The 27,248-nt window shown below is 40.2% G+C and overlaps 1 protein-coding gene and 1 long non-coding RNA gene across 3 annotated transcripts in view; one reads left to right on the plus strand and one right to left on the minus strand.

Annotated features, from left to right (window-relative positions):
* Positions 1-8,840, minus strand: part of LOC112266783 (echinoderm microtubule-associated protein-like 2) — a 38,194-nt gene extending 29,354 nt beyond the window's left edge. Inside the window, exon 1 of one of the 2 annotated variants that reach the window (XM_024444575.2) lies at positions 8,703-8,840. In XM_024444575.2, the coding sequence (XP_024300343.2) occupies positions 8,703-8,775 (73 nt within the window). In that variant the 5' untranslated portion in view covers positions 8,776-8,840. The remainder of the gene's footprint in view (positions 1-8,702) is intronic. The other variant, XM_024444576.2, reaches the window with a different exon arrangement.
* Positions 8,841-8,999: 159 nt separating this feature from the next.
* LOC112267555 lies at positions 9,000-27,131 on the plus strand. Its single transcript, XR_002956105.1, has 3 exons — positions 9,000-9,321; positions 20,837-20,994; positions 26,224-27,131. It is a non-coding gene; the product is annotated as an uncharacterized LOC112267555 (long non-coding RNA).
* Positions 27,132-27,248: the final 117 nt, after the last annotated feature.

Here is a 27,248-nt window from a genome sequence, read left to right on the forward strand (position 1 = left end):
TCCATAACATGATGCAGGCACAACAATGTTTGAAAATATGGAGTGGTACTCACTAAATGTGTATTATTGGATTTGTGTACTCAGCACAAAAAAAGTTATTTGCTTTGTAATTTTTTTTTGCCGTATTACTTTCGTGCCTTGTTGCAAACAGGATGCATGTCTTGTATTATTTTTTATTCTGTTCAAGCTTCCTTTTCACTCTGTTAGTATTGTGGAGTCACAACCATTAAACACTGTAACTGTTTTAAAGTCACTATTGGCCTCATGGTGAAATCTCGGAGTGGTTTCCTTCTTCTCCGGCAACTGAGTTAGGAAGGACGCCTGTATCTTTGTAGTGACTGGGTGTACTGATACACACCATCCAAAGTGTAATTAATAACTTCACCATGTCTTCTTTAATGTTTTACCTATCTACCAATAGGTGCACTTCTTTGCGAGGCATTGGAATACCTCCCTGGTCTTTGTGGTTGAATCTGTGTTTGGAATCCACTGCTCGACTGAGGGACCTTACAGATAATTATGTTTGGGGTACAGAGATGAGGTAGTCATTCAAAAATCATGTTAAACACTATTATTTGTTACACAGATTGAGTCCATACAACTTAGTATGTGACTTGTTAAGCAAGTGTTTACTTCGGAACTTATTTAGGCTTGCCATAACAAAGGGCTTGAATAATCATTGACTCAAGACATTTCAGCTTTTCATTTTTAATTGATTTGTACAATTAATTAAACATAATTCCACTTTAACAGTATGCAGTATTGTATATAGGCCCGTGACAAAAACATCTAAATGCAATACATTATCAATTCAGGCTGTAACAGAACAAAATGTGGAAAAAGTCAAGGGGTGTGAATACTTTCGGATGGCACTGCACAGTACATAAGACAGAAGGTAACTTACGGCACAATTTATGCTGCGGACATTGTTCTATAGTAGTTAGTTAGTTGAATGACTGCTCAGAAATGAGACTTTGGTACCATCTGTGTGTATTTACTTGTCCAAATGCAAAACGTCACAACTGTTGCTCAAAACGGTCAGTGGTGTCGTTTCACTTCAACTGTTAACATTATGAATTAATCAAGAGGCATAAATCAACGTTTGCTTATATCTGTATAACAAAGTACGAATCTGAGCAAAAGTTGTACTGATAAATACAAATGAATAAGAAATATTTACAGTGACAACATTAGTGTATTTAGCCTACTCCTGCACCTCTTAGACAGGGTTTGATGGTCAGACTAAGCCATCCACATCCCCAGCTAGCCTGGCACCTAAGTTGTTTCAAATCAAAATGGGAACAACTCACTGTACTTCACTTTTGAGAAAATGTTGCAGTTTAAACCAGGGAATGCGGTGAACTCTGCCCGGTTGGGTTTTGAACAGCTCTGCCTCCCTGACAAACTCCACAAAGGCTAGAATGTCCCCAGTCTGGCGAGCAACATGATGGATGCCACTAGACTTTAATGCTGCCGGGGCGGTAGGGTAGCCTAGTGGTTAGAGCGTTGGACTAGTAACCGGAAGATTGCAAGTTCAAACCCCCGAGCTGACAAGGTACAAATCTGTCGTTCTGCCCCTGAACAGGCAGTTAAGACCGTCATTGAAAATAAGAATGTGTTCTTAACTGACTTGCCTAGTTAAATAAAGGTAAAATAAACAAAAAACACCAATGGACTTGATAATCCTGTCTGCTGCTTGCTCAGTCATATTTGGACCCAGGCCCTTCAAAAATGACTTCAAGGGGGATATTCTGTCCCTTCCCATTCCAGAACCTGTTCCATGTAAGACTGTGTGCCAACCGAGGGGAAAGAGTGGCAATGACTTGCAAGGGCAGTACAAATATTGGCTATGACCATAGATCTAGTAAAACAAGAGAGCTACAGTGAATAACCTCAACAACAGGTTTATTACAATATTTATTACTTTCCAAATAAACTTTAAATTTCCATGGAAATACATGGGTAGCCATGAAAGACACATCAATATGACAACAAAAACAAAATCTCTCTCTCCAGGTATACTCTAGACACTTAAATCAATCCTGCCATAAAGTTACAATCATTTATTAAAAAGGTACACCAAAACAACTGCTACTGAAATTCAAGTAGGCCTACAATTTGAACACTGGCCTGAATGTCTGAGAATAAAATACTGATCCCAAAGATGGGAGATAAAACCTGAACATGGAGACTACGTGTGTGTGTGAGTGTATGTGTAATGCATAAACAGTTTCATTTTTTATCTTATCTTAGGGCCCTATGATACATTACATTTGCAAAATACCAAATTCGATAAAAGTCTGGAAGTCATTTGTGCACAAGGCTGCCGTATGATACCACCATTGCTGAAGACACGCTCCACCGGGGCACTGGAGGCACTGCCAAGACCCTGATGGCCCTTTGGGACAGTGAAGGAAGAGCCTTCATGTTCATTGCCCAGAACAAGAGGGCATTCTGTCCTTCGCATATGTCAAGGTAGTGACTTAGCTGTAGTGCTGGAGAGGTCCCAACAGCTTTCTTCTGCCTCTTACACTATGCTGCAAACAGCCCTTCTTCTTGTTCAAGACTATAGTCCTCTCGCTCTTTCTCATCAACAAGAGTCACAGCTTGCTCAGTCCCTGCAGCATCTTGCAGAATCAGTTCTGGCAAAACATGTAAAAGCAGAAACAAAAAGGTCGGTATTAGAGTATTGGTGATGCAGTGGGTTAAACTGAAGAAGTATTATTGTTGCAGTCAATTGGATTAAATTATGAGAAAAAAAGTTACATTAAACTCAATAATAATTTACCTTTCACTCTTTGTGCCACCTCCTCCTTGACCTCCTCCTTGAAGAGCACATGGTGCTCCACCCACATCAGAGAAAAAGCCGGATCCAAGGTTTGAGCTGGTTTGAGGTAGACTGGATCTGAAAAGGGGGCAGTGATTCCATCTTGTGTCCTGGCCATTTTCACATTGATGAAGATTCCAAGAAATCTTTTGGTTCATGGATGCCTGGAGACTTCTGACCAGGCCGCTCAGGAAATGGACTTGAGGCTTCCGCTGCTCCAGGTGGTGATTCAGGGACAGGACCGAGGGAACAACAGAACTGATTGTGACCATCTTCTCACCTGTGTCATATCTGTTGCTTCTCCAAATGGCTTCAGGATGTCCACCAACTCCTTCAACTTATTCCACTCCCGTACTGTGAACAACAACTCCTTGTGCCCAGGCGTTTCTAGAACATGCCTGATCTTTAGATGGTCACATAGGATAACTGTCTTCACTTGTCTCAGTGTTGAGTTCCATCTTGTTGACAGCAGCAGGGATGCCTCTTTCCCAAATTCAGCCTCAAACACCTCTTTGTATGTTGTGCTTGTATGCAGCAGTGAGCTGATTTTTGATAACTTTGAAAGAGAAGGAGTCATCACTTTTGTTTCTTTCAAGCCATCTCCCACCATGAGTTGGAGAGTGTGGGCAAAACACTGCAAGCGCTGTTTTTTTTGCAATAGCAGCATCCACTGTTTGCTGGTCTTCCAAGGCTAGGTCATTCCAGAGCTCTGGGTCATCAAGGTGATCTTCGTCATGTACTTCATCGTCTTTGATCAATGGGGAAGCACACCGTGAATGCCCTTCTCATGTTGGCAGCAGACTCATATCAAACATCTCCAATCTAAAATCAAATGTAGAATCTGCGTTCTATTCCGCAACAAAGCCTCCTTCACTCACGCCGCCAAACTTACCCTAGTTAAACTGACTATCCTACCGATCCTCAACTTCAGCGATGTCATCTACAAAATAGCTTCCAATACTCTACTCAGCAAACTGGATGCAGTTTATCACAGTGCCATCCGTTTTGTTACTAAAGCACCTTATACCACCCACCACTGCGACCTGTATGCTCTAGTCGGCTGGCTCTCGCTACATATTCGTCGCCAGACCCACTGGCTCCAGGTCATCTACAAGTCCATGTTAGGTAAAGCTCCGCCTTATCACAGTTCACTGGTCACGATGGCAACACCCACCCGTAGCATGCGCTCCAGCAGGTGTATCTCACTGATCATCCCTAAAGCCAACACCTCATTTGGCCGCCTTTCGTTCCAGTTCTCTGCTGCCTGTGACTGGAACGAATTGCAAAAATCGCTGAAGTTGGAGACTTTTATCTCCCTCACCAACTTCAAACATCTGCTATCTGAGCAGCTAAACGATCGCTGCAGCTGTACATAGTCTATTGGTAAATAGCCCACCCAATTTTACCTACCTCATCCCCATACTGTTTATATTTATTTACTTTTCTGCTCTTTTGCACACCAATATCTCTACCTGTACATGACCATCTGATCATTTATCACTCCAGTGTTAATCTGCAAAATTGTAATTATTCGCCTACCTCCTCATGCCTTTTGCACACAATGCATATAGACTCTCTTTTTTTTCTACTGTGTTATTGACTTGTTAATTGTTTACTCCATGTGTAACTCTGTGTTGTCTGTTCACACTGCTATGCTTTATCTTGGCCAGGTCGCAGTTGCAAGTGAGAACTTGTTCTCAACTAGCCTACCTGGTTAAATAAAATAAGTAAAAAATGTCACTAATGATATTGTCCAATTTATCTTCAATGCTGTACTCACCACATACAGTGGGGCAAAAAAGTATTTAGTCAGCCACCAATTGTGCAAGTTCTCCCACTTAAAAAGATGAGAGAGGCCTGTAATTTTCATCATAGGTACACTTCAACTATGACAGACAAAATGAGAAAAAAAAAATCTAGAAAATCACATTGTAGGATTTTTAATGAATTTATTTGCAAATTATGGTGGAAAATAAGTATTTGGTCACCTACAAACAAGCAAGATTTCTGGCTCTCACAGACCTGTAACTTCTTCTTTAAGAGGCTCCTCTGTCCCCCACTTGTTACCTGTATTAATGGCACCTGTTTGAACTTGTTATCAGTATAAAAGACACCTGTCCACAACCTCACAGTCACACTCCACTATGGCCAAGACCAAAGAGCTGTCAAAGGACACCAGAAACAAAATTGTTGACCTGCACCAGGCTGGGAAGACTGAATCTGCAATAGGTAAGCAGCTTGGTTTGAAGAAATCAACTGTGGGAGCAATTATTAGGAAATGGAAGACATACAAAGACCACTGATAATCTCCCTCAATCTGGGGCTCCACGCAAGAACTCACCCCGTGGGGTCAAAATGATCACAAGAACGGTGAGCAAAAATCCCAGAACCACACAGGGGGACCTAGTGAATGACCTGCAGAGAGCTGGGACCATATGGTCAGATGAAACCAAAATAGAACTTTTTGGTAAAAACTCAACTCGTCGTGTTTGGAGGACAAAGAATGCTGAGTTGCATCCAAAGAACACCATACCTACTGTGAAGCATGGGGGTGGAAACATCATGATTTGGGGCTGTTTTTCTGCAAAGGGACCAGGACGACTGATCTGTGTAAAGGGAAGAATGAATGGGGCCATGTATCGTGAGATTTTGAGTGAAAACCTCCTTCCATCAGCAAGGGCATTGAAGATGAAATGTGGCTGGGTCTTTCAGCATGACAATGATCCCAAACACACCGCCCGGGCAACGAAGGAGTGGCTTCGTAAGAAGCATTTTAAGGTCCTGGAGTGGCCTAGCCAGTCTCCAGATCTCAACCCCATAGAAAATCTTTGGAGGGAGTTGAAAGTCTGTGTTGCCCAGCAACAGCCCCAAAACATCACTGCTCTAGAGGAGATCTGCATAGAGGAATGGGCCAAAATACCAGCAACAGTGTGTGAAAACCTTGAAGATTTACAGAAAACATTTGACTTGTGACATTGCCAACAAAGGGTATATAACAAAGTATTGAGATAAACTTTTGTTATTGACCAAATACTTATTTTCCACCATAATTTGCAAATAAATTCATTAAAAATCCTACAATGTGATTTTCTGGATTTTTTAAATAATTTTGTCTGTCATAGTTGAAGTGTACCTATGATAAAAAGACGAGAGGCCTGTAATTTTCAAGTGGGAGAACTTGCACAATTGGTGGCTAACTAAATACTTTTTTGCCCCACTGTATGGCCTCAAATTGCTCACACACATTATTTTTGGCCGTGTGTGGGCCTTTGAAGCGGTCACAGGCCAAGAGATTGGACTTGAACGGTATCCTCACTCCATCTTTCTCCACACAGTGCAGGAACCCCCTAATCTTTCGGTCAGACCAAATGTCGACTGTGACTGAAACATGGACTGTGTTGCTCAACTGAGTTTTCAGTTTTAAACGTCTCTCTGTTGCGAGGTTCTCCACTTTTGATGTCAATGTTCTACGACACACTGGGCTGTACCTACTGTCAACCAATGACAGAAAGTGACGAAAACTATTGTTTTCCACAATAGACAGACGCAAGGTGCAATCGATAACCAGGTCAGACAGTATTGCATTGTTGAAAGCTTTCTGCTGTGGATGATTCATGCTGTACTGCCCTACACGGGTCTCCATGAACTGTCAGATTGGAGACTGTTGTGGTTCACTTGTGACACTTTTGTTCATCTGGTATTGTTCAGATCTGTAATTGAGCGGCGGCAGTAGCCCCGCAAGTTTCTTCCCGCATGTTTTGCAAGTTGCAATCCATTTTGTGTTGACTACAGCATAGTCTTTATATCCGAAAATAATAATTTGGGGTATCATCTTTCCAAGGGCTCCATCTGAATTCACCCGCCGACGTTACTCTGCACTTCCACGCGCAACTTTTTTCTCCACGGGCACAATTTGATTGGCTGCTGTCCAAACTGTAATCCGTTAAATGAAGAGTTGACGCGCTACACATTTTTTAATAGCATAATTCTTCATATTTGGGCTTGGGGAGGGTAACAAGTCAGTTTGAGTCAAAAGGCTCACGTCCAAGTTAAGTCACGAGTACTTGGTGTTAAAGTCAGTCGAGTTGCAAGTCATCATATTTGTGACTTGAGTCCAAGTCATGTGACTCGAGTCCACACCTCTGGTATTAGGCGCATGTGACAAATAAAATGTGATTTGACTTGAAAACATCTCCCATGAGAAAATCTTTCAGTGCAGTTATTTGCTGTTCTTTCAATGAAGCGATGTCCTCCAGTTCTGATATAACTGCTCCTATAGAAGAATCAACACCAACCTCCTCAGGAGCAGCCATTGTTGTTATGATTTTCTACTTCTGTGCCCACAGATTATTAGAGGATGCTGATTGGTCCGGCCATACAGCGGATAGAATGGAGAGGCTCAAATGATTTGAATCTTGTCGTGACCAAACTGTATCCGTGTAGCGAAACAGAATGTAAGCTTGCGAGATCAGGATGGTTCGTACGAGGCTAGAACATTACCAAAATTGAAATGAAATGTAACCATGCTTGAACTTTTAGGAAACATTCTGTTAAAGTAATGAAATACCAAGATTTTGTTCATTTTTTATGTCAAGTGACTTAAATGTGCTGAGAATGTTCCAAAGCCAAGCAACTGTCCTGCACCATTCACAGAAAGTTGTGGTAGGGTTGTAAGCAAAATAACCATAGGACAACCACACTTTCACCAAGCTCTGAGAAAAATATGGTTCTCAGAACATTATGTCCTAGCTGGGTAGGCATTGCCCAATGGAGACCATGGCAGGACACCCCGGTTGGGTACTGTGCATAGTAGACCCTGCCATGGGAAATATCTTCTCATGGTTACAGGGTAAGGACAGCCTGGCCATTTGAACAGATGACATGCCTTTCTCCATGTCTGTCCACCTGTCACTCAATATGATAGGCTATTTTTAGACCTACATGTAGCCCAATACACAGAACCTGAGTTTCACAGATTTTTGTTCAGCAATACATAAATTACCTTTCAAGTCTATTTAGGTACACTACATGGTCCCTTCAAATATCCTATGTTTACTCGCAGTTCAATTTCATCCCACTGCTTACGTGCATAATTGGATTTGTGAACCATGTCAAATTGTATTGGATAGCATGGGTGCATAAAATATAACTAAATACTGTAGAGTAAAAAACATTACCAGAGGTGTGTTTTCTTTTCTTCTCACGTGCATGAACCTGGTCTTGTGATGTGGCCACTTACAGCTCATCAAAGAAAAGCTGATGCAATGATGCTGTATTGGTATGATCACACTTTACACTACAGTCATGTCCAGCCCCTGCTGCCCCTCAAAAAGTGAACACCGTTCTCTAATTTACAACAGAGAGATGAAGCCACGACAGTGTAATTCATCTTCTCTCTAAGGCAATTACACTTCATCTGGAACAGTGAAACCATAATATGCAAATAGTTCCACTATTAAATATCGTAGAGATAACCTGTTTTCCCCCAGTCGGGAAAATATTTCAGAGGGTCAGAGGGTTTGAGGGTTTCAGAGGGTTTCAGAGAAGTCAGAGGGTTTGCAGCTCGGCTACACCTGAACCAAATATTTTTCTAAATACATGGCTCTGGGTTACACCTATCACAACATAGCAGTGGGTTAACGAAGTTCACGACAGCCTGCTCTATGATGGATGGATAGATCGACCATAGATCATTCTAACGATGCAAGCTAACATTCTATTCAATAATCTGTAGCTCGAGCTACATGTCTGTTTCGTGTAAACTGGTAGGGAACCTGCAAACAGGTGCATGCAAACCTACAGTCCCAGCAGTGTGCCACGGTTCATATCAAAACCTGTCGACTCAGAGCTGCAAGCAAGTCAAAAGTGAACTCACCTTTGCAGTACTGGAGAAGGAGTGACGTGGTGTCATAAAGGTTTCCACATGATGAAGCGATCCTCTCCGACATTTCTTTCTTTTCAAGCAGACCCGTCACTTCCCCCCTTCTTGCAGCCTCCCTAACCGCACGTCTTTCCTCCTCACTCTTTCACATTCAGAAACCCTCAACACCTTTCGCTATTTGTCGCTCACCAGCGCCACTACTGTCTGCTCTCCGTACCTGTTACTATAGCAACAGCCTCACCACAGAACATGCAACCATTCGAAACCGGGAGAGGACGCGATTGGTAATAGACACGAGATCCCTTACAATAATAGATGCATTGATCAAATTTGAAAATAAAAATGTTGTCTACATTAAATGTCTTTAATAACGTAGGATATATCCACAACTCTCATTAATTTAAAGTTAATGCCGATTGTATAAGCCTACTATTGGTTTTGTTTACCATGCTGAATAATTATTGCAGTGAGGTGTCTTTTCTGAGCACCTGACACTTCATTAATACATGCATGGAAATATAACGACTAGAACTGACAACTTGGAGGGGCGAGAGGGTTGGAGGATGGAAATGGCGGCTAGTACTGCAGACGAAATGGAGGAAATTGAGAAAAGGTTGGTGAAGCGAAAGGTGTGGTGGAATGCTAACGATATGGGTGTCAGTTCTGATGGTATGGAGCAGAAGGATGAGGGTCAAGCACCTGAATGATCGGTAGTGGAAAGAAGAGAGATCATGATACAGAACGCTGTGGATCATCTAGTAAAGAAACGATAAAGAGGGACAATGTAGGAATCAAGAGTAATGATGTGTTGGAGTGGAAAGTAGTGATCGTGTTTGATGAGACCACACGGTCTCAGTTACACCCTATACGTCTAACTAATGCTGTAGAGAAAGATAGGTGAAGTGAAATTAGCCTGGTTCATTGGAAATGGTAGATTGTTAATATTGTGTGGTAGCCAGGCTCAGCAAGAGAAAATTCTGAAAATGGAAAAACTTAATGGGAAGAAGATTAAAAGCCATGTCCCTGGTGCTGATGCTAGATTGAGGGGAGTCATCACTGGGGTCCCAATGTCTATGCCCAAAGATGATATTAAAATGTGAAGAGAGGCAGAGTGATTGAGGCCAAAAGGTTGATCAGTAGGAAAGAGGGTCAAACAAGTGAAAGCTTATCAGTGATGCAGAGGTTTTGAGAAAGTCTTACAAGGAAAAGTACAGATCGGATTCCTTAGTTTCAATGTTAGAGAATTTGTCCCATATGCACTGCAGTGTTTTAAATGGCAAAGAATGGGACATGTAGCTGCTCAATGTAAAATAAATAACATGTGTGTGGAGGTGCACATGATTACAGCGAATGTGGAAGAAATGTGAAGGTTAAGTGCAGTAATTGTGTGGGAGAACACAGTGCAGCGTTTGGTGGATGCCAGGTACAGAGAGTTGCTGGAGAGGCTCAGAAATAGGATCAGTCATGATGTATCATATGCAGAGGCTGTAAAACAGGTTGGTAGAACTACAGCTGAAGTCGGAAGTTTACATAGACCGTAGCCAAATACATTTACACTGTTTTTCACAATTCCTGACATTTAATCATAGTTAAAATACCCTGGCTTAGGTCAGTTAGGATCACCACTATTTTAAGAATGTGAAATGTCAGAATAATAGAGAGAATTATTTATTTCACCACATTCCCAGTGGGTCAGAAGTTTACAAACAATTAGTATTTGGTATCATTGCCTTTAAATTTTTAAACTTGGGTCAAACGTTTCGGGTAGCGTTCCACAATCTTCCCACAATAAGTTGGGTGAATTTTGGCCCATTCCTCCTGACAGAGCTGGTGTAACGGAGGCAGGTGTGTAGGCCTCCTTGCTCGCAAACACGCTTTTTCCAGTTCTGCCCACATCTTTTCTATGGGATTGAGGTCAGGGCTTTGTGATGGCCACTCCAATACCTTGACTTTGTTGTTCTTAAGCCTTTTTGCCACAACTCTGGAAGTATGCTTGGGTTCAATGTCCAGTTTGAAGAACCATTTGCAACCAAGCTTTAACTTCCTGACTGATGTCTTGAGATGTTACTTCAATAGATCCACATAATTATCCTCCCTCACGATAACATCTATTTTGTGAAGTGCACCAGTCCCTCCTGCAGCAAAGCACCCAAACAACATGCTGCCACCCCCATGCTTTAATGTTGGGATGGTGTTCTTCGACTTGCAATCCTCTCCCTTTTTCCTCCAAACATAATGGCCAAACAGTTCTATTTTTGTTTCATCAGGACATTTCTCCAAAACATTTTTATTTTCACGGTAGTACAGAATTGGCCCAATCATGATTGATCGTACATTCCAACACAGTAGGTAGTAGTATGCACTTTTTTTTTTTTTAAATTGTGGATCACCATATTATAGAAGACTTGAAGGATTCAATGTGGAGAATGGAATGTAACCAGAGAAGAGGCGAAGTGAGGGGGAGAACTTGGTCGAAAATCTTTCTCTGGCAGGTATAGTTTGTCGTGTTTTTTGCTCAACAAGTGAGGAGTTTTTGTATGGCGGTCAATGAGGGAGTGTTGAATTTAGTTGACAAAACCTATAATGGCTTATTTGATTAAATATATGTTTCTTAATGATTCTGTAACAAGTTTTTTTAAATTCAAAATACAGAACAATTTACATTGTTACATCAAACAAAATAGAACAAATGGTATTAACAAGAAAATGCTATCATACAAAAATATCAAGTAATACAAATATTTTAACAAATCTAGTGCAAAAATCTTATTGTAATGATTCAGGAAAATGTTATTGTTATTCACTAGGGTTAATGTTTTAATAAAATAGTTACATTCAATCATGTATTAAGTATTTGACAAGAATTTTAAAAATAATTTCAATGGTCTTGTTATCCTTGCAATAGTAACATTATATCCTTCATGTCAGAAACGTGTGTAGTGTTCATAATGGTAAATAGTATTTCGCAATGTTTTCCCAAAATTATGACACATATTTACATTCAAAGAACAAGTGAGACAGATTCTCACCTTTTTCACAGAAAACGCAGATATCATCAATAGCCACTGTGGTAAACCGTGGGGTGTTGGGTTGAGCGTGCAGAGATTGACACAGAGACAGGGAGGCTTTAGTCCACAAAAATAACTTTACTAAGACAGAAAATAAATATAACAAAGAAAATCACTTAGGTTTCGCTCGGTCCTTCTTCTCTACCTTTGCTTGGTGTCGGTCTCTTCCCCCTCCTCTCGGTGTGCCACCGTGCTCCTTTTATTTGGCCTCCACGGCTGGTTGGCACTTTCCTCTAATTACCTCCTCTTAGAGCTGTCCGTGTCGGGGTGCCCAGCTCCCGTATTCCCAACAGAGGGAGCCAACGTTGCATCACGTACCTCCCCTCTATTACCATCCCCTGGGGTATACCTCCTGGGATACTACACCACACATTTGGATATCATAGAATTACATGCATATATCTTGTGTAAAATTTTAAAGTGCAATTCCTTAACTTTGTTTGGTATACAATATTTGTAAGGCCTTAACCATGCATTTTTCCAGACAATGTCAGGAATAAGCATGTTCCAGAAAAATGTTCCTCTCTGTGTAAGTTAGTTTTGTGAATGAAGAATTTGTCTTATAGATTAATTGCAACAATATTTCTCAAGTAAGCCCATGCCTTCCAATCTGAGTTTTGGATCAACTTTGTGATCATTACCAAAGCTAAGATGAGATTTCATTAGTGTAGAACGACTTTGATCACAGAAATAAACTCTCTTAAAGGTATTGGAAACTCTTTCAATGTTATAAATTGTTCATATGTGAGAATATTACCCTTGTTGTCGAAAAAAATCAAGAATAAAGTCAATATTCCTCTCATTCCAGCTGGGGTAAAACGATTACTTATTCCTTACAGTTATGTCTGAATTATTCCACAAAAGAGCTTTGTGTGGGGAAAAAGTGTGCAGGAAACCTATTTTCTAGGCCATTAAAACTTGTTGGTGAAACCTAGCCAATTTAACAGGTAATCTTTCAGGAATATAATTACATTTCAGTAAAAATTGAAGACCTCCAAACTTATTAAACACATTATTTGGAACCATATTGAATCAGTATTGATCAAACATCTTTTCAACCAGTTGATCTTGAAAGTGTAATTTATGTCACAAAATCCAACACTTCCAGACTGCCTTCAGCTCTTTTATTAGAAAGGACTGACTTTTTTAGTTTGTGAGACTTATTTTTCCAGATAAAGTCAAGAAAGATCTTGTTGATCTCTTTACAGGTAGAGGGATTTACACATAAAGATAATGAGGGGTACACACAAACCAGACAGTCCCTCTGCCTTGGACAGAAGTACTTTCCCAAGTATAGAAAGATCTCTTTGTAGCCAATTATTAAATATATTTTTGTTTTTCTTCATTTTAGGAGAGAAATTCACATGTTGTCTGACTGAGTGGTTTTTTGACATATGTATTCCTAAATATTTAACACCGTCATTTACAGGAATATTTTCTATTTCTTTATTATCAGAGTCAAATAAACATGTCACATTTAGAAACATTCAGTTTGAATCCTGATGCAATAGAAAATGCATTTATAGCATTAAGGGCATGGGCGACCTGGTCTTTGTCTCTTAAGAAAATAGTAGCATCATCAGCCAGTTGGGAAATTTAGATTTCTTTGTTAAAAATGGTTAATTCCGTTGTTACGAGTGTACTGACATAAGTAGGACGCGTGACATCACGGAAACTTTGTGAGAAAAAAAACCTATATCGATGTTGTGCCTGGATGTCAGTATTTACCACAAAGTCTTAAACCCCGCCTATTTCTACATTTATCTTATTTTTTAACCTTTATTTAACTGGGCAAGTCAGAACAATGCACATTTTAGTTGTCATGATTTTTACGATATAGCCACGCTATCTTTGACTTTGACTGTGGTAACTAGTGGAAACCGTTGTGCCTGTTGTTCACACGCGTGTCTTCCCCCTCATTGGTTAGAATGTTCCCACCTGATCTTGCCTCCTCCGACTGCCTTCCATTTTTGAAGACATTTATTTTAATTGTTAGAGCGGCCACTAGAGCGTCTGGTCAATATAATGGATAATCTGTGATGCATCTTTACTTTGACTTTAGGCAACAGAACGCACAAATATTTAATTTTAAGCTGTAAATGGGCCCATTAGGCAACATGTAATATTTATTGTTACGAATTAGAAGTTACCAATGTACTCTTATATTTTATCAAGGCCACATGTTCCAAGACATTTATATATAATTTTATGAAAGGTTCCATGTCATACCTGACAGGCCCAAAAATGCCAAACCAGCAATGTGTCTACAAATAATATTGGTGATTTCACGGATTATATTTTCCTATCACTGGAGGGTGACATTGCACTTGCCTTTATTACTCTATTGAATCTCAATACTGGAAGAAGAATCAGACTGTCTATCCCTCTTTCCATATAACTATAGCAATGCTCTAAGACATCTCCAGCAGTTGACAACAGAGATGATCACTACACAATGAGGATGTCATAATAGTTATTTTAGTCAGATGGGTTGCCTCTCGTAGTATTCCAGCTAGGTCTGGGATTTCCGGGAGTACCCATCTAGCACATTTGGTCCTTGGAAGTTGTGGGAATGTTTGTTTTTGGTTTCACTTTGGGTGTGAGAATGAAGCCATGCATTTCATGACCGGTAAAACTAAACGTTTTTAAACATTCTGAGAATAGAAGCAAGCATTTTATCCTGTTCTGCAAACATTTATTTTTAGGTTGCAGGGAGGTTTCGATAATGTTTTACTCTGGTTCCTTGAAAGTTTTCCTTGGAAGTTTTATTAACGCTCTGAGAACAGTTTTTGTTCAAATAAGACTTAATTACACTGCTATCTTATTTTGTGTAAACTTTTATTTTAACACAATGCACAGATAGGACATATGGAAATTCATTTCCTTAGGATTTAATCATGCAAACACATTTATTTTGAATTGTGACACGGCATCAGTGAGATTCAAACCTATAATTTTCATTCTTGGAATTAGTTCACTGAGCCACCAGGATGGAGCTAGCAAAAACTAGGATGGAGCTATACAAAACTGTTGATTTCAGTCTATTCAAGCAGAGCCCATTTCAAAGGAAACACGCCCTCATTAAGATCAGGTGTGCCAAATTAGTGGGCTTGGCCAACACACCTGAACACACTTAACAATATAGAAGATACAGAGTGTTATTGATGCCAAGAACAGAATGTATATGGGTTTTTTTAAATAAGATTCTCACAACGTTTTCTGAATGTTACCAGAAAATGATTGTAGTTTTTATGGAAAGTTTTCTTAAAAGCTTCTTGGTGACAGGGGGGCAGTATTGAGTAGCTTGGATGAATAAGGTGCCCAGAGTAAACTACCCGCTACTCTGTCCCAGATGCTAATATATGCAAATTATTAGTAGTATTGGATAGGAAACACTCTGAAGTTTCTAAAACTGTTTGAATGATGTCTGTGAGTATAACAGAACTCATATGGCAGGCAAAAACCTGAGAAGAAAACAGCAAGTGGGAAATCTGAGGCTTGTAGTTTTTTAAACTCAGCCCCTATTGTAGATACAGTGGGATATTCATTATGTTGCACTTCCTAAGGCTTCCACTAGATGTCAACGATCTTTAGAACTTTTTGAGGATTCTACTGTGAAGTGGGTGTCTGGCAGATTGCCACAGGCTCTGAGGCACGGTCACGAGAGAGTTAGCTCTCGTTCCATTGCTTTTCTACAGACAATGGAATTCTCCGGTTTGAACCTTATTGATGATTTATGTTAAAAACATCCTAAAGATTGATTCTATACTTAGTTTGACAAGTTTCTACAGGCTGTAACTGAACTTTTTGAACTTTTCCTCCGACGTTCGACGGGACCTGAACGCGCTTTGGGATTTGTTTACCAAACGCCCTAACAAAAGAAGCTATTTGGACATAATGATGAACATTATCGAACAAAACAAACATTTATTGTGGAACTGCGATTCCTATGAGTGCATTCTGATGAAGATCATCAAAGGTAAGTGAATATTTATAATGCTATTTATGACTAATGTTGACTACCCAATATGGCGGATATCTTTTTGGCTGCTTTGTTGTCTGAAAGCTGTACTCAGATTATTGCATGGTTTGCTTTTTCGTAAAGTTTTTTAAAAATCCGACACAGTGGTTGCATTAAGGAGAAGTATATCTCTAATTCCATGGAGAACAGTTGTATTTTCATCAACATTTATAATGAGTATTTCTGTAAATAGATGTGGCTCTCTGCACAATCACCGCATGTTTTAGAACTACTGAACGTAACGCGCCAATGTAAAATGAGCTTTTTTGATATAAATATGCACTTTAGCGAACAAAACATACATGTATTGTGTAACATGAAGTCCTATGAGTGTCATCTGATGAAGATCATCCAAGGTTTGTGATTCATTTGACCTCTTTGTGCTTTTGTGACTCCTCTCTTTGGCTGGAAAAATGCCTGTTTTTCTGTGAGTTGGTTGTGACCTAACATAATCGTTTGTGGTGCTTTCGCTGTAATGCATTTTTTAAATCAGACACTTTGGCTGGATTAACGAGAATTGTATCTTTAAAATTGTGTAAAATACTTGTATGCTTGAGGAATTTTAATTATGAGATTTCTGTTGTTTTGAATTTGGAGCCCTGCACTTTCACTGGCTGTTGGTGAGGTGGGACGCTACCGTCCCACATATCCCAGAGAGGTTTTAACGTTCTCGAACAATTTGAGAACATGACTTTAAAAACAAGCATGAGGAAACCTGAAGGAAAAGTTTTGCTGAAGTACTGAAATTCCCACAGAAGAATGTTGTTTCTTAACGTTCTTGGGACGACTTGAGAAGATGACTTTAGAACCATGAGCAAACCTGTATGAAATGTAATGCTGAATTACTGACATTCCCACAGAAGAATGCTATTTCTTAACGTTGTCTGAACTTTTTGAGAACATTCCCGATGCCAAACCAGTTGGAGAACATTACTAAAATTGTATACATATTTAGGAAATGTTCTGTTAAAGTAATGAAATACCAAGAAAATAAAACATTTGGGGGTTAAATGTGATGAGAATAATCCAAAGCCAAGCATCTACTCTGAACCATTCCCAGAAAGTTGTGGGAAGGTTGTATGAAAAATAACCAATGGACAACCACGCCCTCACCTAGCCCTAAGAAACACATGCAAGATTCCCAGAACGTTAGGAGAAGGTTATTTTTCAAACAAACAAACAAATGAAATCAAAACAAAGTTTATTTTCACGTGTACAGGCTCTAACCAATAGTGCAAAAAAGGTATTAGGTGAACAATAGGTAAGTAAAGAAATAAAAGCAACAGTAAAAAGACAGTGAAAAATAACAGTAGCGAGACTATATACAGTAGCGAGGCTATAAAAGTAGTGAGGCTACATACAGACACCGGTTAGTCGGGCTGATTGATGTAGTATGTACATATAGATATGGTTAAAGTGACTATGCATATATGATAAACAGAGAATAGCAGTAGCGTAAAAGAGTGGTTGGTTTTTACAGGGGAATGTTCAAAAAGTATTCAGACCCCTTCCCAGTTTCCACATTTAGTTACGTTACAGCCTTATTAGAAAATTGATTAAAGAAATGTTTTCCCTCATCAATCTACACACAATACCCCATTATGACAAAATGAAAACAGGTGTTTAGCAATAACTTATTTGCATAAGTATTCAGACCCGTTGATATGAGGCTCGAAATTGAGCTCCGGTGCATTGTGTTTTCATTGATCATCCTTGAGACGTTTCTACAACTTGATTGGGGTCCCCCTGTAGTAAATTCAATTCAATTGATTGGACATGATTTGGAAAGGCACAAACCTGTCTATATAAGGTCCCACAGTTGACAGTGCATGTCAGAGCAAAAACCAAGGCATGAGGTCAAAGGAATTGTCTCTAGAGCTCAGAGACAGTGTTGTGTCGGGGCACAGATCTGGGGAAGGGTACCAAAAAATGTCTGCAGCATTGAAGGTCCCCAAAAACACAGTGGCCTCCATCATTCTTAAATGGAAAAAGTTTGGAACCACCAAGATTGTTCTTAGAGCTAGCCTTCCTTGCCAAACTGAGCAATCGGGGGGAGAAGGGCTTGGTCTGGGAGGTGACCAAGAACTCGATGGTCACTCTGATATAGCTCCAGAGTTCCTCTGTGGAGATGGGAGAACCTTCCAGAAGGACAACCATCTCTCAGCACTCCACCAATCATGCTGTGGGGATTTATTGTGGGGATTTATTTCAGCAACAGGGACTGGGAGACTAGTCAGGATCGAGGGAAAGATGAACGAAGGAACGTACAGAGAGATCCTTGATGAAAATCTGCTCCAAAGTGCTCAGGACCTCAGACTGGGGCGAAGGTTCACCTTCCATCAGGACAACAACTCTAAGCACACAACCAAGACAAAGCAGGAGTGGCTTCGGGACAGGTCTCTGAATGTGCTTGAGTGGCCCAGCCAGAGCCTGGACATGAACCCAATTTAACATCTCTGGAGAGACCTGAAAATAGCTGTGCAGCGACACTCCACATCCAACCTGACAGAGCCTGAGAGGATCTGCAGAGAAGAATGGGAGGAACTCCCTAAATACAGGTGTGCCAGCTTGTAGCGTCATACCCAAGAAGACTTGAGTTTGTAATCGCTGCCAAAGGTGTTTCAACAAAGTACTGAGTAAAGGGTCTGAATACTTATGTAAATGTGATATTTCTAAAAACCTATTTTCCTTTGTCATTATGGGTTATTGTGTTAAGATTGAGGGGGGAAAAACAATTTCATCCCATTTTAGAACAAGTCTGTAACGTAACAAAATGTGGAAAAAGTGAAGGGGTCTGAATACTTTCTGAATGAACTGTAAATGTTCTCTAACACACCCAAATATTATGTTATTTTATTGGGTTAATTGAACGTTCTCAGAACTGTGATGTTCTCTAAAGATTCTCCTTTGGTTATTAGAAAAGTTACTTTCCCACAACATGAAGCATGGAGGAGGAGGTGTGATGTTATGTTTTTTTTTCTGGTGACACTGTCTGTGATTTATTTAGAATTCAACTTAACCAGCATGGCTACAGCATTCAGCAGTGATACGCCATCTCATCTAGTTTGCGCTTAGTGGGACTATAATTTGTTTTTCAACAAGATAATGACCCAACACACCTCCAGGCTGTGTATGGGCTATTTGACCAAGAAAGATAGTGATGGGGTGCTGCATCAGATGTTCTGGCCTCCACAATCACCCAACCTCAACCCAATTGAGATGGTTTGGGATGAGTTGGACCGCAAAGTGAAGGAAAAGCAGCCAACAAGTGCTCAGCATATGTGAGAACTCCTTCAAGACTGTTGGAAAAGCATTCCAGGTGAAGCTGGTTGAGAGAATGCCAAGAGTGTGCAAAGCTACCATCAAGTCAAAGGGTGGCTACTTTGAATAATCTAAAATATACTTTGATTTGTTTTGCACTTTTTTGGTTACAACATGATTCCATGTGTTATTTCATAGTTTTGATGTCTTCACTATTATTCTACAAAACCCTGGATTGAGTAGGTGTGTCCAAACTTTTGACTGGTACTGTACAAGGTTGATTAAATGGTTCTTTAGTATCTAGCTAACAATCCAGTTTGCATGAAATGGATGGCTATAGGCTCAATTATCATCTAGTTCATTATCATCAAACACAATTAAGCACAAGAACGCACACATGATTACACCAACAAAGAATATTTAATTTAAAATCATTGTCATTCATTACTTCGTCATTTTCTGTTTCACGGGAGTTCGAGCTAGCGATCAGCAGGCAGATACGACTGTTTCATACGCTTTGAGAACTACCACAGACTTCAAACAAAGCTGTTTTTATAATAATGTATTTATTAGAAAGATGTCCCTTTGGGTTCAGAAAGCGTTTGGCTTGTCATAAAATTTGCCCAAAATGTACTACCGTTGCTGTGTGTGGGGGAAAATCTGTCATATTTGGTTAAATCTTATGGCTCTCCCATGGGCACCAATACAATAACAGCTGGCTCAGGTCTACTTAACGGAAAGATTCACCCATATTGAATGTTATATTATATTTGTGCATATTTGAGTGATGTTCTATCGATTCCCGGGGTCATTTCATGTGTCTCTGAGCTATCCGCCTTTCAAGCAGGCAGAAATAAAGCCGGTATAACAAGTTTTGCATCATATGTTCAGATCATCATGTTTCTGCCTGTATTTCTGCCTGCTTGAATGGCGAATTGCTCATGTACACATGGAAACATGAAATGACCCCGGGAATCGATAGAGCATCGCTCCAACATTCAAAATGGGTGAATCTTTGTTTCAATATAACCCCCCTCCAACACTCCCGCTTTTTTGTGTTATTCATTAGAAAGTAACATGCGTTACTCTATGGTCTTTTTAAATCTCCAGTTGTTCTGAATTTCCATGTAGACTTGATGATTCTGTCTAGGCAGAATTAGGGACAGTAAACCCAACTGACTTCTTCAGACTTCCAAAATAGACTAAAGCTGAATCATTTTGTAATGCGTCTTATCTCCAGATCGTTTAAAAACAGATGGGTGTTTATTAGAATGGGTGTAAAGAGCAAACTTGGCACGCTGACCTCATGTAGGATATACAGAACACCAATCTTAACCCCGAGCTAAAGCTCAGACAGTCACGCAGAGTTTGAATGAAACCCCTGGTCAAATATATGTACAAATAAATATTGGGTTCTATTGTAAGTCAACCAATATGAAAGAAACAAGTGGAATCTCTGTTAAATCGCTCATCTAAATAAATATGAGTTGAGGGAATGATAACAGGCCTCGCTTAGGCTTCTGTCACATCTCTATCTAGCTCCCTCTACAGAGAGAACTGTAGAGGGAGCTGCCTCACAGCATATAGCAACCACTCTCCATTCCATTACTCACATCTCTTGTATCTCCATTGATCAGAGGTCCATTACCTCAGTCGCTCATTCTGAGACTTTAGATGATGAGTGGAAATGCATTTTTAAAAGTATCACACTGGCTCTCAACAATTTCCGTGTGTATTATATGATCTTGATTGATCCTCCATTTTTCTCTGACCCACAGGTCCCAGGTCCCGAGAATCTTTTTATTCTCACTCAACAGCTTCATCATCACTCAAGGCCACAATGGAACAGAATATTGCACTTTGGTGGATCTTGACTAATCTGAGTGCAGAGTACTGGTGCACACGGAAGGCATCGCTTAAGAAAATCTCAAGGAAGGTGAGGCTCGCCGTATGAGCACAGCATGCTAACACAGCACTTAAAGTGAAAACCGAAAGGTAACACTATACAGAAATGGCCAGTGATAACCTTATTTCTGTACAGGAGGAGGCGATGCCAAAGTGCACTCAGACAACTGACCCTAGTTTTTCACTGCTTCAGATTGAGATAGATAACGTATGCTAGAGAGAGAGACATGGTAAATAATGTTATATGGTCTGGCAGTCCTATTAGTAGTCCAGCGCCTCTACATACACCTCTCCCTGTGATAAAAATGAGATTCACATTTCATTGACTTGCTTTAATGCGCATGAATTTGTCTTCTGGATGCACTTAGTCAGTTTGATTTCCATTTTGCCTGGAGGAGGAACTTTGGGAAGTCACGCAAGCGAGCCTCCCACTGAGGCCCAGGGCAGAAAAACCAAACCAGAGGCAGCTCTCCTATCTCTACAATAGGGTTTTAACAGGCTCTGATTACGCCTGAGTATGTGCATCCACCTCACAGACCTCTCAACAGGGAGCAGACAGACAGAAAGTGCACCAATGCTACTGGATAGACTCATGTCTGCTCCATGCTCCTGGCCATGGTGGACATGTTTACACTTGACATGTTTTTAGATCTTCTACAGAATCTATTTTTAGATCTTCAGGAGATACCCATCCAACCAATGGGTAGACTAACATTACTTGTACCTTCCCTGGATCAAACCCAATATTATATAAAGCCCTCTCGTTCAAACACAATGAAATGGATGCATACCTGTACAGTAGCTTTTCGTGCACAATATTTTCTTTTACCAATGATTTTGCTCTGAATATGTCTTCCTTTTGCATTTGGGGGATTAAAAGATGGAGAGGTCACTGGCACCAAAGAAAGGACATAGCTATTATAAGGGACAGCACCGTTGACATAAGCATTGGAAACACGCCATTGACTCCCTGTGCGGAAAAGTCACCATAGACCTCAAATGCTGCCTTACTGAAATCCAAGGACACATCTGACAATTGACAGGAGTGATGTATGTCTGGTGCTGGCACTGTAACCACAGCCAGTCTGGGAGGAGAAAGGTGCCAAATGACTTGCATATACGGCTTTTACACCCACTCATGTATATTTCTGAGCAATTTAGCTTTTCAGTGTTCACAAGATGTGTAAAACTTGGAAATGAGCTCAATAAGACTGTACAAATCTGCAAAATGGCATTTCAACTTACTGCAATATGATGATAATAGCACAATACCTCAAAAATATTAGATTAGGGGTGACAAGAAAATGTGCAACACAGTACAGGGAAATCATTCTAGAAAGCAATTAAACAAATCCAATGCCTGCACAGCTCCAGAGCACATTATTACTAACCCTGACAAAAATGTTGCATCTATGCTTTGACCTCTAAAGTTATACAGTTGGGATAGAAGGTGAGGATCTATTGCACCCCTCTGCGGATAGTGTAAGGGAATTGCCCCATGGGAGCTGGGGCTCTTCCTTTTCAGGGGTTTTTGGATCTTATCCAAGACTGTCAGAGCGCAGAGCAGCGGCAGTGTCTCTTCCTCCACCTTTAGAATGTACTGCTGATTAGTACTTCCTGTATTCAAATACGATTCTCTTGTGAGCCTGCTGTATGCAGATTTCAGACGGTCAAAAACCTCTCCCATTTTATAGTGAAAATGCTTTCTTGTTGAGGTTGCTGTGCTTGGCGGATTGAGACTGCGTTGCAGGCCACAGTGCTGCTAAAGTAATTCAGGTGCACTAAAATGGTCCAGTGACACAGGCACGCATGTCTTGACCAACAGGCTGCTAGGTAAACCTTGCATGCCTACCACGGTGTCCAGAATAACTTATGAGTGTGACATCATAATCACCTTTAACCCACTCCACATTTCTCACACGACTGCCAGGATGTGTCCTTTTAACCTCCTGAAGGAGTCTTGTTCTTGCATCACCACGAGAGAGGATAATAAGTCTATTCAGTGGTGCAATTAAGAGGGTGGTTTGTGTATGGAGGATGAGTGATGCTCCGATTGTGCTGGCTGCCTGGATGCAGCTGTGTACTGAGCGGTGGGCCTGTGTTTGTATATCTCCCTCACTGTAGACTTTTATTGGCAATGCACATACTCTAATTATCCCTCTGCTGGCTGTTTGCAGTTATATACTGTGTGTACCCAAAGGCCACAGAATTTACACCACTTTATGCAAGGGGTGGGTCGAATCCTGAATGCTGATTGGTTAAAACCGCATTCCAGTCGGTGTCTATTCCACAGGTTACCACTGGCTAAATCTATGACTTTAAAATGCCTATTCACTCTGTTCCAACTGACTGCGCAATCCACTGTCTCATCAGCCTTTCAGGGAATTTATAAACTTGATCTTCATTATAAAAGAATCTAGACATTATCTCACATTTCTTTCAGACTAATATTTCAATTTTCAACAGTAGAGAATTTGTATAAACATTTTTGTCTGTCTCTCCAACATTTGCAACATTGTTTCAATATAAAAATGTGTCCCATAGTGATGAACGTGTCGGGACAAGACAGACAAGCAGGCAGCATTTCTCAGCCAGTCAAAATCATGAATCAGCTGACATCATTTTTATGGATATATACAAATAAATGTAAATTGAAAAAAGGTCAAATGAAACGAAGTGCAGCTAGTTTGCAGTCTTTCTAGCTTCAGTTTCAATTGATTTTGTTAGCTGTGTTGTTGGCTAGCTCCTCTGAACATCAGTATCCTGACTAGTGAGCACATTTTCAATGCCAGGCGAAATTGCGCCTCATTAGCTCATTGTTATGGATGTATCCAAATAAATTCACTAGAAAACAGCTTAAAGAAATGTAAATGCAGCTACTAGGCTGATATTCTTGCTGCACTTTTTTAGTTGGCTAGCTAGCAAGCAAGGGATAATAACATTGCCAGCCAGTATGGCAATGGAACAATTAGAACAAATGACTGGGTCACGTCCATAGATACAAAACAAAAAGACTGAATGACTGGGTCGCGTCTCTAGCAACCGAACCGATAGAACGAACAAATCTAGCAACCTTAGATTTGTGTCGAGACTACAGTTGAAGTCGGAAGTTTACATACAACTTAGCCAAATACATTTAAACTCCGTTTTTCACAATTCCTGACATTTAATCCTAGTAAAAAAAAATCCCTGTTTTAGGTCAGTTAGGATCACCACTTTATTTTAAGAATGTGAAATATCAGAATAATAGTTGAGAGAATTATTTATTTCAGCTTTTATTTCTTTCATCACATTTCCAGTGCGTCAGAAGTGTACATACACTCAATTAGTATTTGGTAGCATTGCCTTTAAATTGTTTAACTTGAGTCAAATGTTTTGGGTAGCCTTCCACAATAAGTTGGGTGAATTTTGGTCCATTCCTCCTGACAGAGCTGGTATAACTGAGTCAGGTTTGTAGGCCTCTTTGCTCCAAATGCTTTTTCAGTTCTGCCCACAAATGTTCTATAGGATTGAGATCAGGGTATTGTGATGGCCACTCCAATACCTTGACTTTGATGTCATTAAGCCAAGTATGCTTGGGGTCATTGTCTATTTGGAAGACCCATTAGCGACCAAGCTTTAACTTCCTGACTGATGTCTTGAGATGTTGCTTCAATATATCCACATAATTATCCTGCCTCATGATGCCATCTATTTTGTGAAGTGCATCAGTCCCTCCTGCAGCAAAGCACCCCCACAACATGATGCTGCCACCCCTGTGCTTCACGGTTGGGATGTGTTCTTCGGCTTGCAAGCATCCCCCTTTTTCCTCCAAACATAACGATGGTCATTATGGCCAAGCAGTTCTATTTTTGTTTCATCAGACCAGAGGATATTTCTACAAATGTACGATCTTTGTCCCCATGTGCAGTTGCAAACCGTAGTCTGGCTTCTTTATGGCGGTTTTGGAGCAGTGGCTTCTTCCTTGCTGAGCTGCCTTTCAAGTTATGTTGATAAAGGACTCGTTTTACTGGATATAGATACTTTTGTACCTGTTTCCTCCAGCATCTTCACAAGGTCATTTACTGTTGTTCTGGGATTGATTTGCACTTTTCACACCAAAGTACCTTCATCACATCTGCGTGGTCCTATGGTGTTTATACTTGCGTACTATTGTTTATACAGATGAATATGGTACCTTCAGGCGTTTGGAAATTGCTCCCAAGGATGAACCAGACTTGTGGATACCTACAATTGTCTTTCTGAGGTCTTGGCTGATTTATTTTGATTTTCCCATGATGTCAAGCAAAGAGGCACTGCGTTTGAAGGTAGGCCTTGAAATACATCCACAGGTACACATCCAATTGACTCAAATTATGTCAATTAGCCTATCAGAAGCTTCTAAAGCCATGACATAATTTTCTGGAATTTTCCAAGCTGTTTAAAGCCACAGATAACTAACTTCGTGTATGTTAACCTCTGACCCACTAGAATTGTGATACAGTGAATTATAAGTAAAATAATCTGTCTGTAAACAATTGTTGGAAGAATTACTTGTGTCATGCACAAAGTAGATGTCCTAACCGACTTGCCTAAACTATAGTTTGTTAACAAGAAATTTGTGGAGTGGTTGAAAAACGAGTTTTAATGACCCCAACCTAAGTGTATGTATGCTTCCAACTTCAACGGTATATATTGTGGAAGGATGAAATATAGTATGATTAAATTGAGCAAAATAACATTTCTAATTGTAATATGGCAATCATTATTTGAATATGTTGGTAACCTGTTGTGTAAAAGTGATAATGCCCCCGAAGCCGGTGTTTGGAGGATATATTGGCACGGTTGGACTTTGTCTCGGGCCTAACAACACCCGTGCCAATACTGTATATACTCCAAACACCGGCTTCGAGGGCATTATCACTTAATTGACTGCTTAACGGAAAGCCTGCCGTCACAGGATACTTGATTTAGTTGTGTTGGTCAGAGGAGCAGGTTCAGTGAAGGAACCAATTCCACTTCCCCACTTGGTTAGGTTAACATACGTTTATTGGACTGTGGTGTCGGCTGTGATTATTACTATGCCCTACCTTTTGGCTGAACCTCATTACTTGTACATGTTTAGTATAGGGTGTCAGTAGGTTCACTATATAACTGTACTGTATATAAGTTTAGTATAGGGTGTCAGTATGTTCACTATATAACTGTACTGTATATAAGTTTAGTATAGGGTGTCAGTATGTTCACTATATAACTGTAGCGATGTTTTTTTTCCTTTCAGGACACTGCGGCACTCTCTTGGACTGGCTGGATCAGCAGTAGGGGACACAGAGACCACAGGAAGTAGAAGTGGGCCCCAAAACCAGACTTTATCTAACATTTCTTTATCCACTAAACTCCCCCGTTCATTCCATGCCTCTCCTTGTGCTGCGACCACAAACAAATCGTAAATTTTGTTGCATTTTTTTTGTCATCTCTCATTGTGAGTTAAACTTAGTCTGTTATTGATGCTAATCATTTCAATCTGTTCAAAATGAGGCTGAACAGAAAGGTTGAGGTTTATTTAAAAAGTGTTTTAGGTGTCAATATGCCAAAACGCAATAGAAAAAAAAATAGAAAAGAAATTGCACTGGGGTGATGCTTGGTATGTTGTATGTTGGAATGTGAGCTCAAATGCTGTATATTGTACTGTATCTTGAAGGATATGACAATATCCTGTGGCTTTAGAGGGCTAGAGATGTTTTTGTGTAGCGTTATCTTCGGAGGGGAACATGAATGTTCTGGCGGAATAACTCATGTTGGCGTTGATGTTGATATTATTTGCTCTTCCAGATCACTGTCTTTCATAACAAATCACAAGTGAACACAAATGTTTTTGTTTGTTTTTTGGTGCCTTTTCTTCCTGCCGCCAAACCAACCCAGACAAAGCCACTGGTCCAATCACTTTGTGAAGCACCAATCGTGCTCAATGATCCATGCTGCCAGTCTCTTAGTTGATGAGGGCTGGACTAGATTAATTGACTATCTGTCCATTTCAAGGGAAACCTATCCCTCCCCATCAATATCAGCATTTAGACCAGTTAGTGAAAACAAAGCTGAAGCTCTTTTCTCAGATATCGGGTCAATGCCCTTCATTACGCAAGTGTACACTTACCCTAACCCTAACCAAGTGCATTCGGAAAGGATTCAGACCCCTTGACTTTTTCCACATTTTGTTACGTTTACAGCCTTCAGTCTACACAAAGTACCCTATAATGACAAATCAAAAACAGTTTTTTTTATTTTTTAAAAATAAAATAAAAAATG

The sequence above is a fragment of the Oncorhynchus tshawytscha genome, linkage group LG14, assembly GCF_018296145.1.
Source record: "Oncorhynchus tshawytscha isolate Ot180627B linkage group LG14, Otsh_v2.0, whole genome shotgun sequence".
NCBI classification, from domain to species: Eukaryota; Metazoa; Chordata; class Actinopteri; order Salmoniformes; family Salmonidae; genus Oncorhynchus; species Oncorhynchus tshawytscha.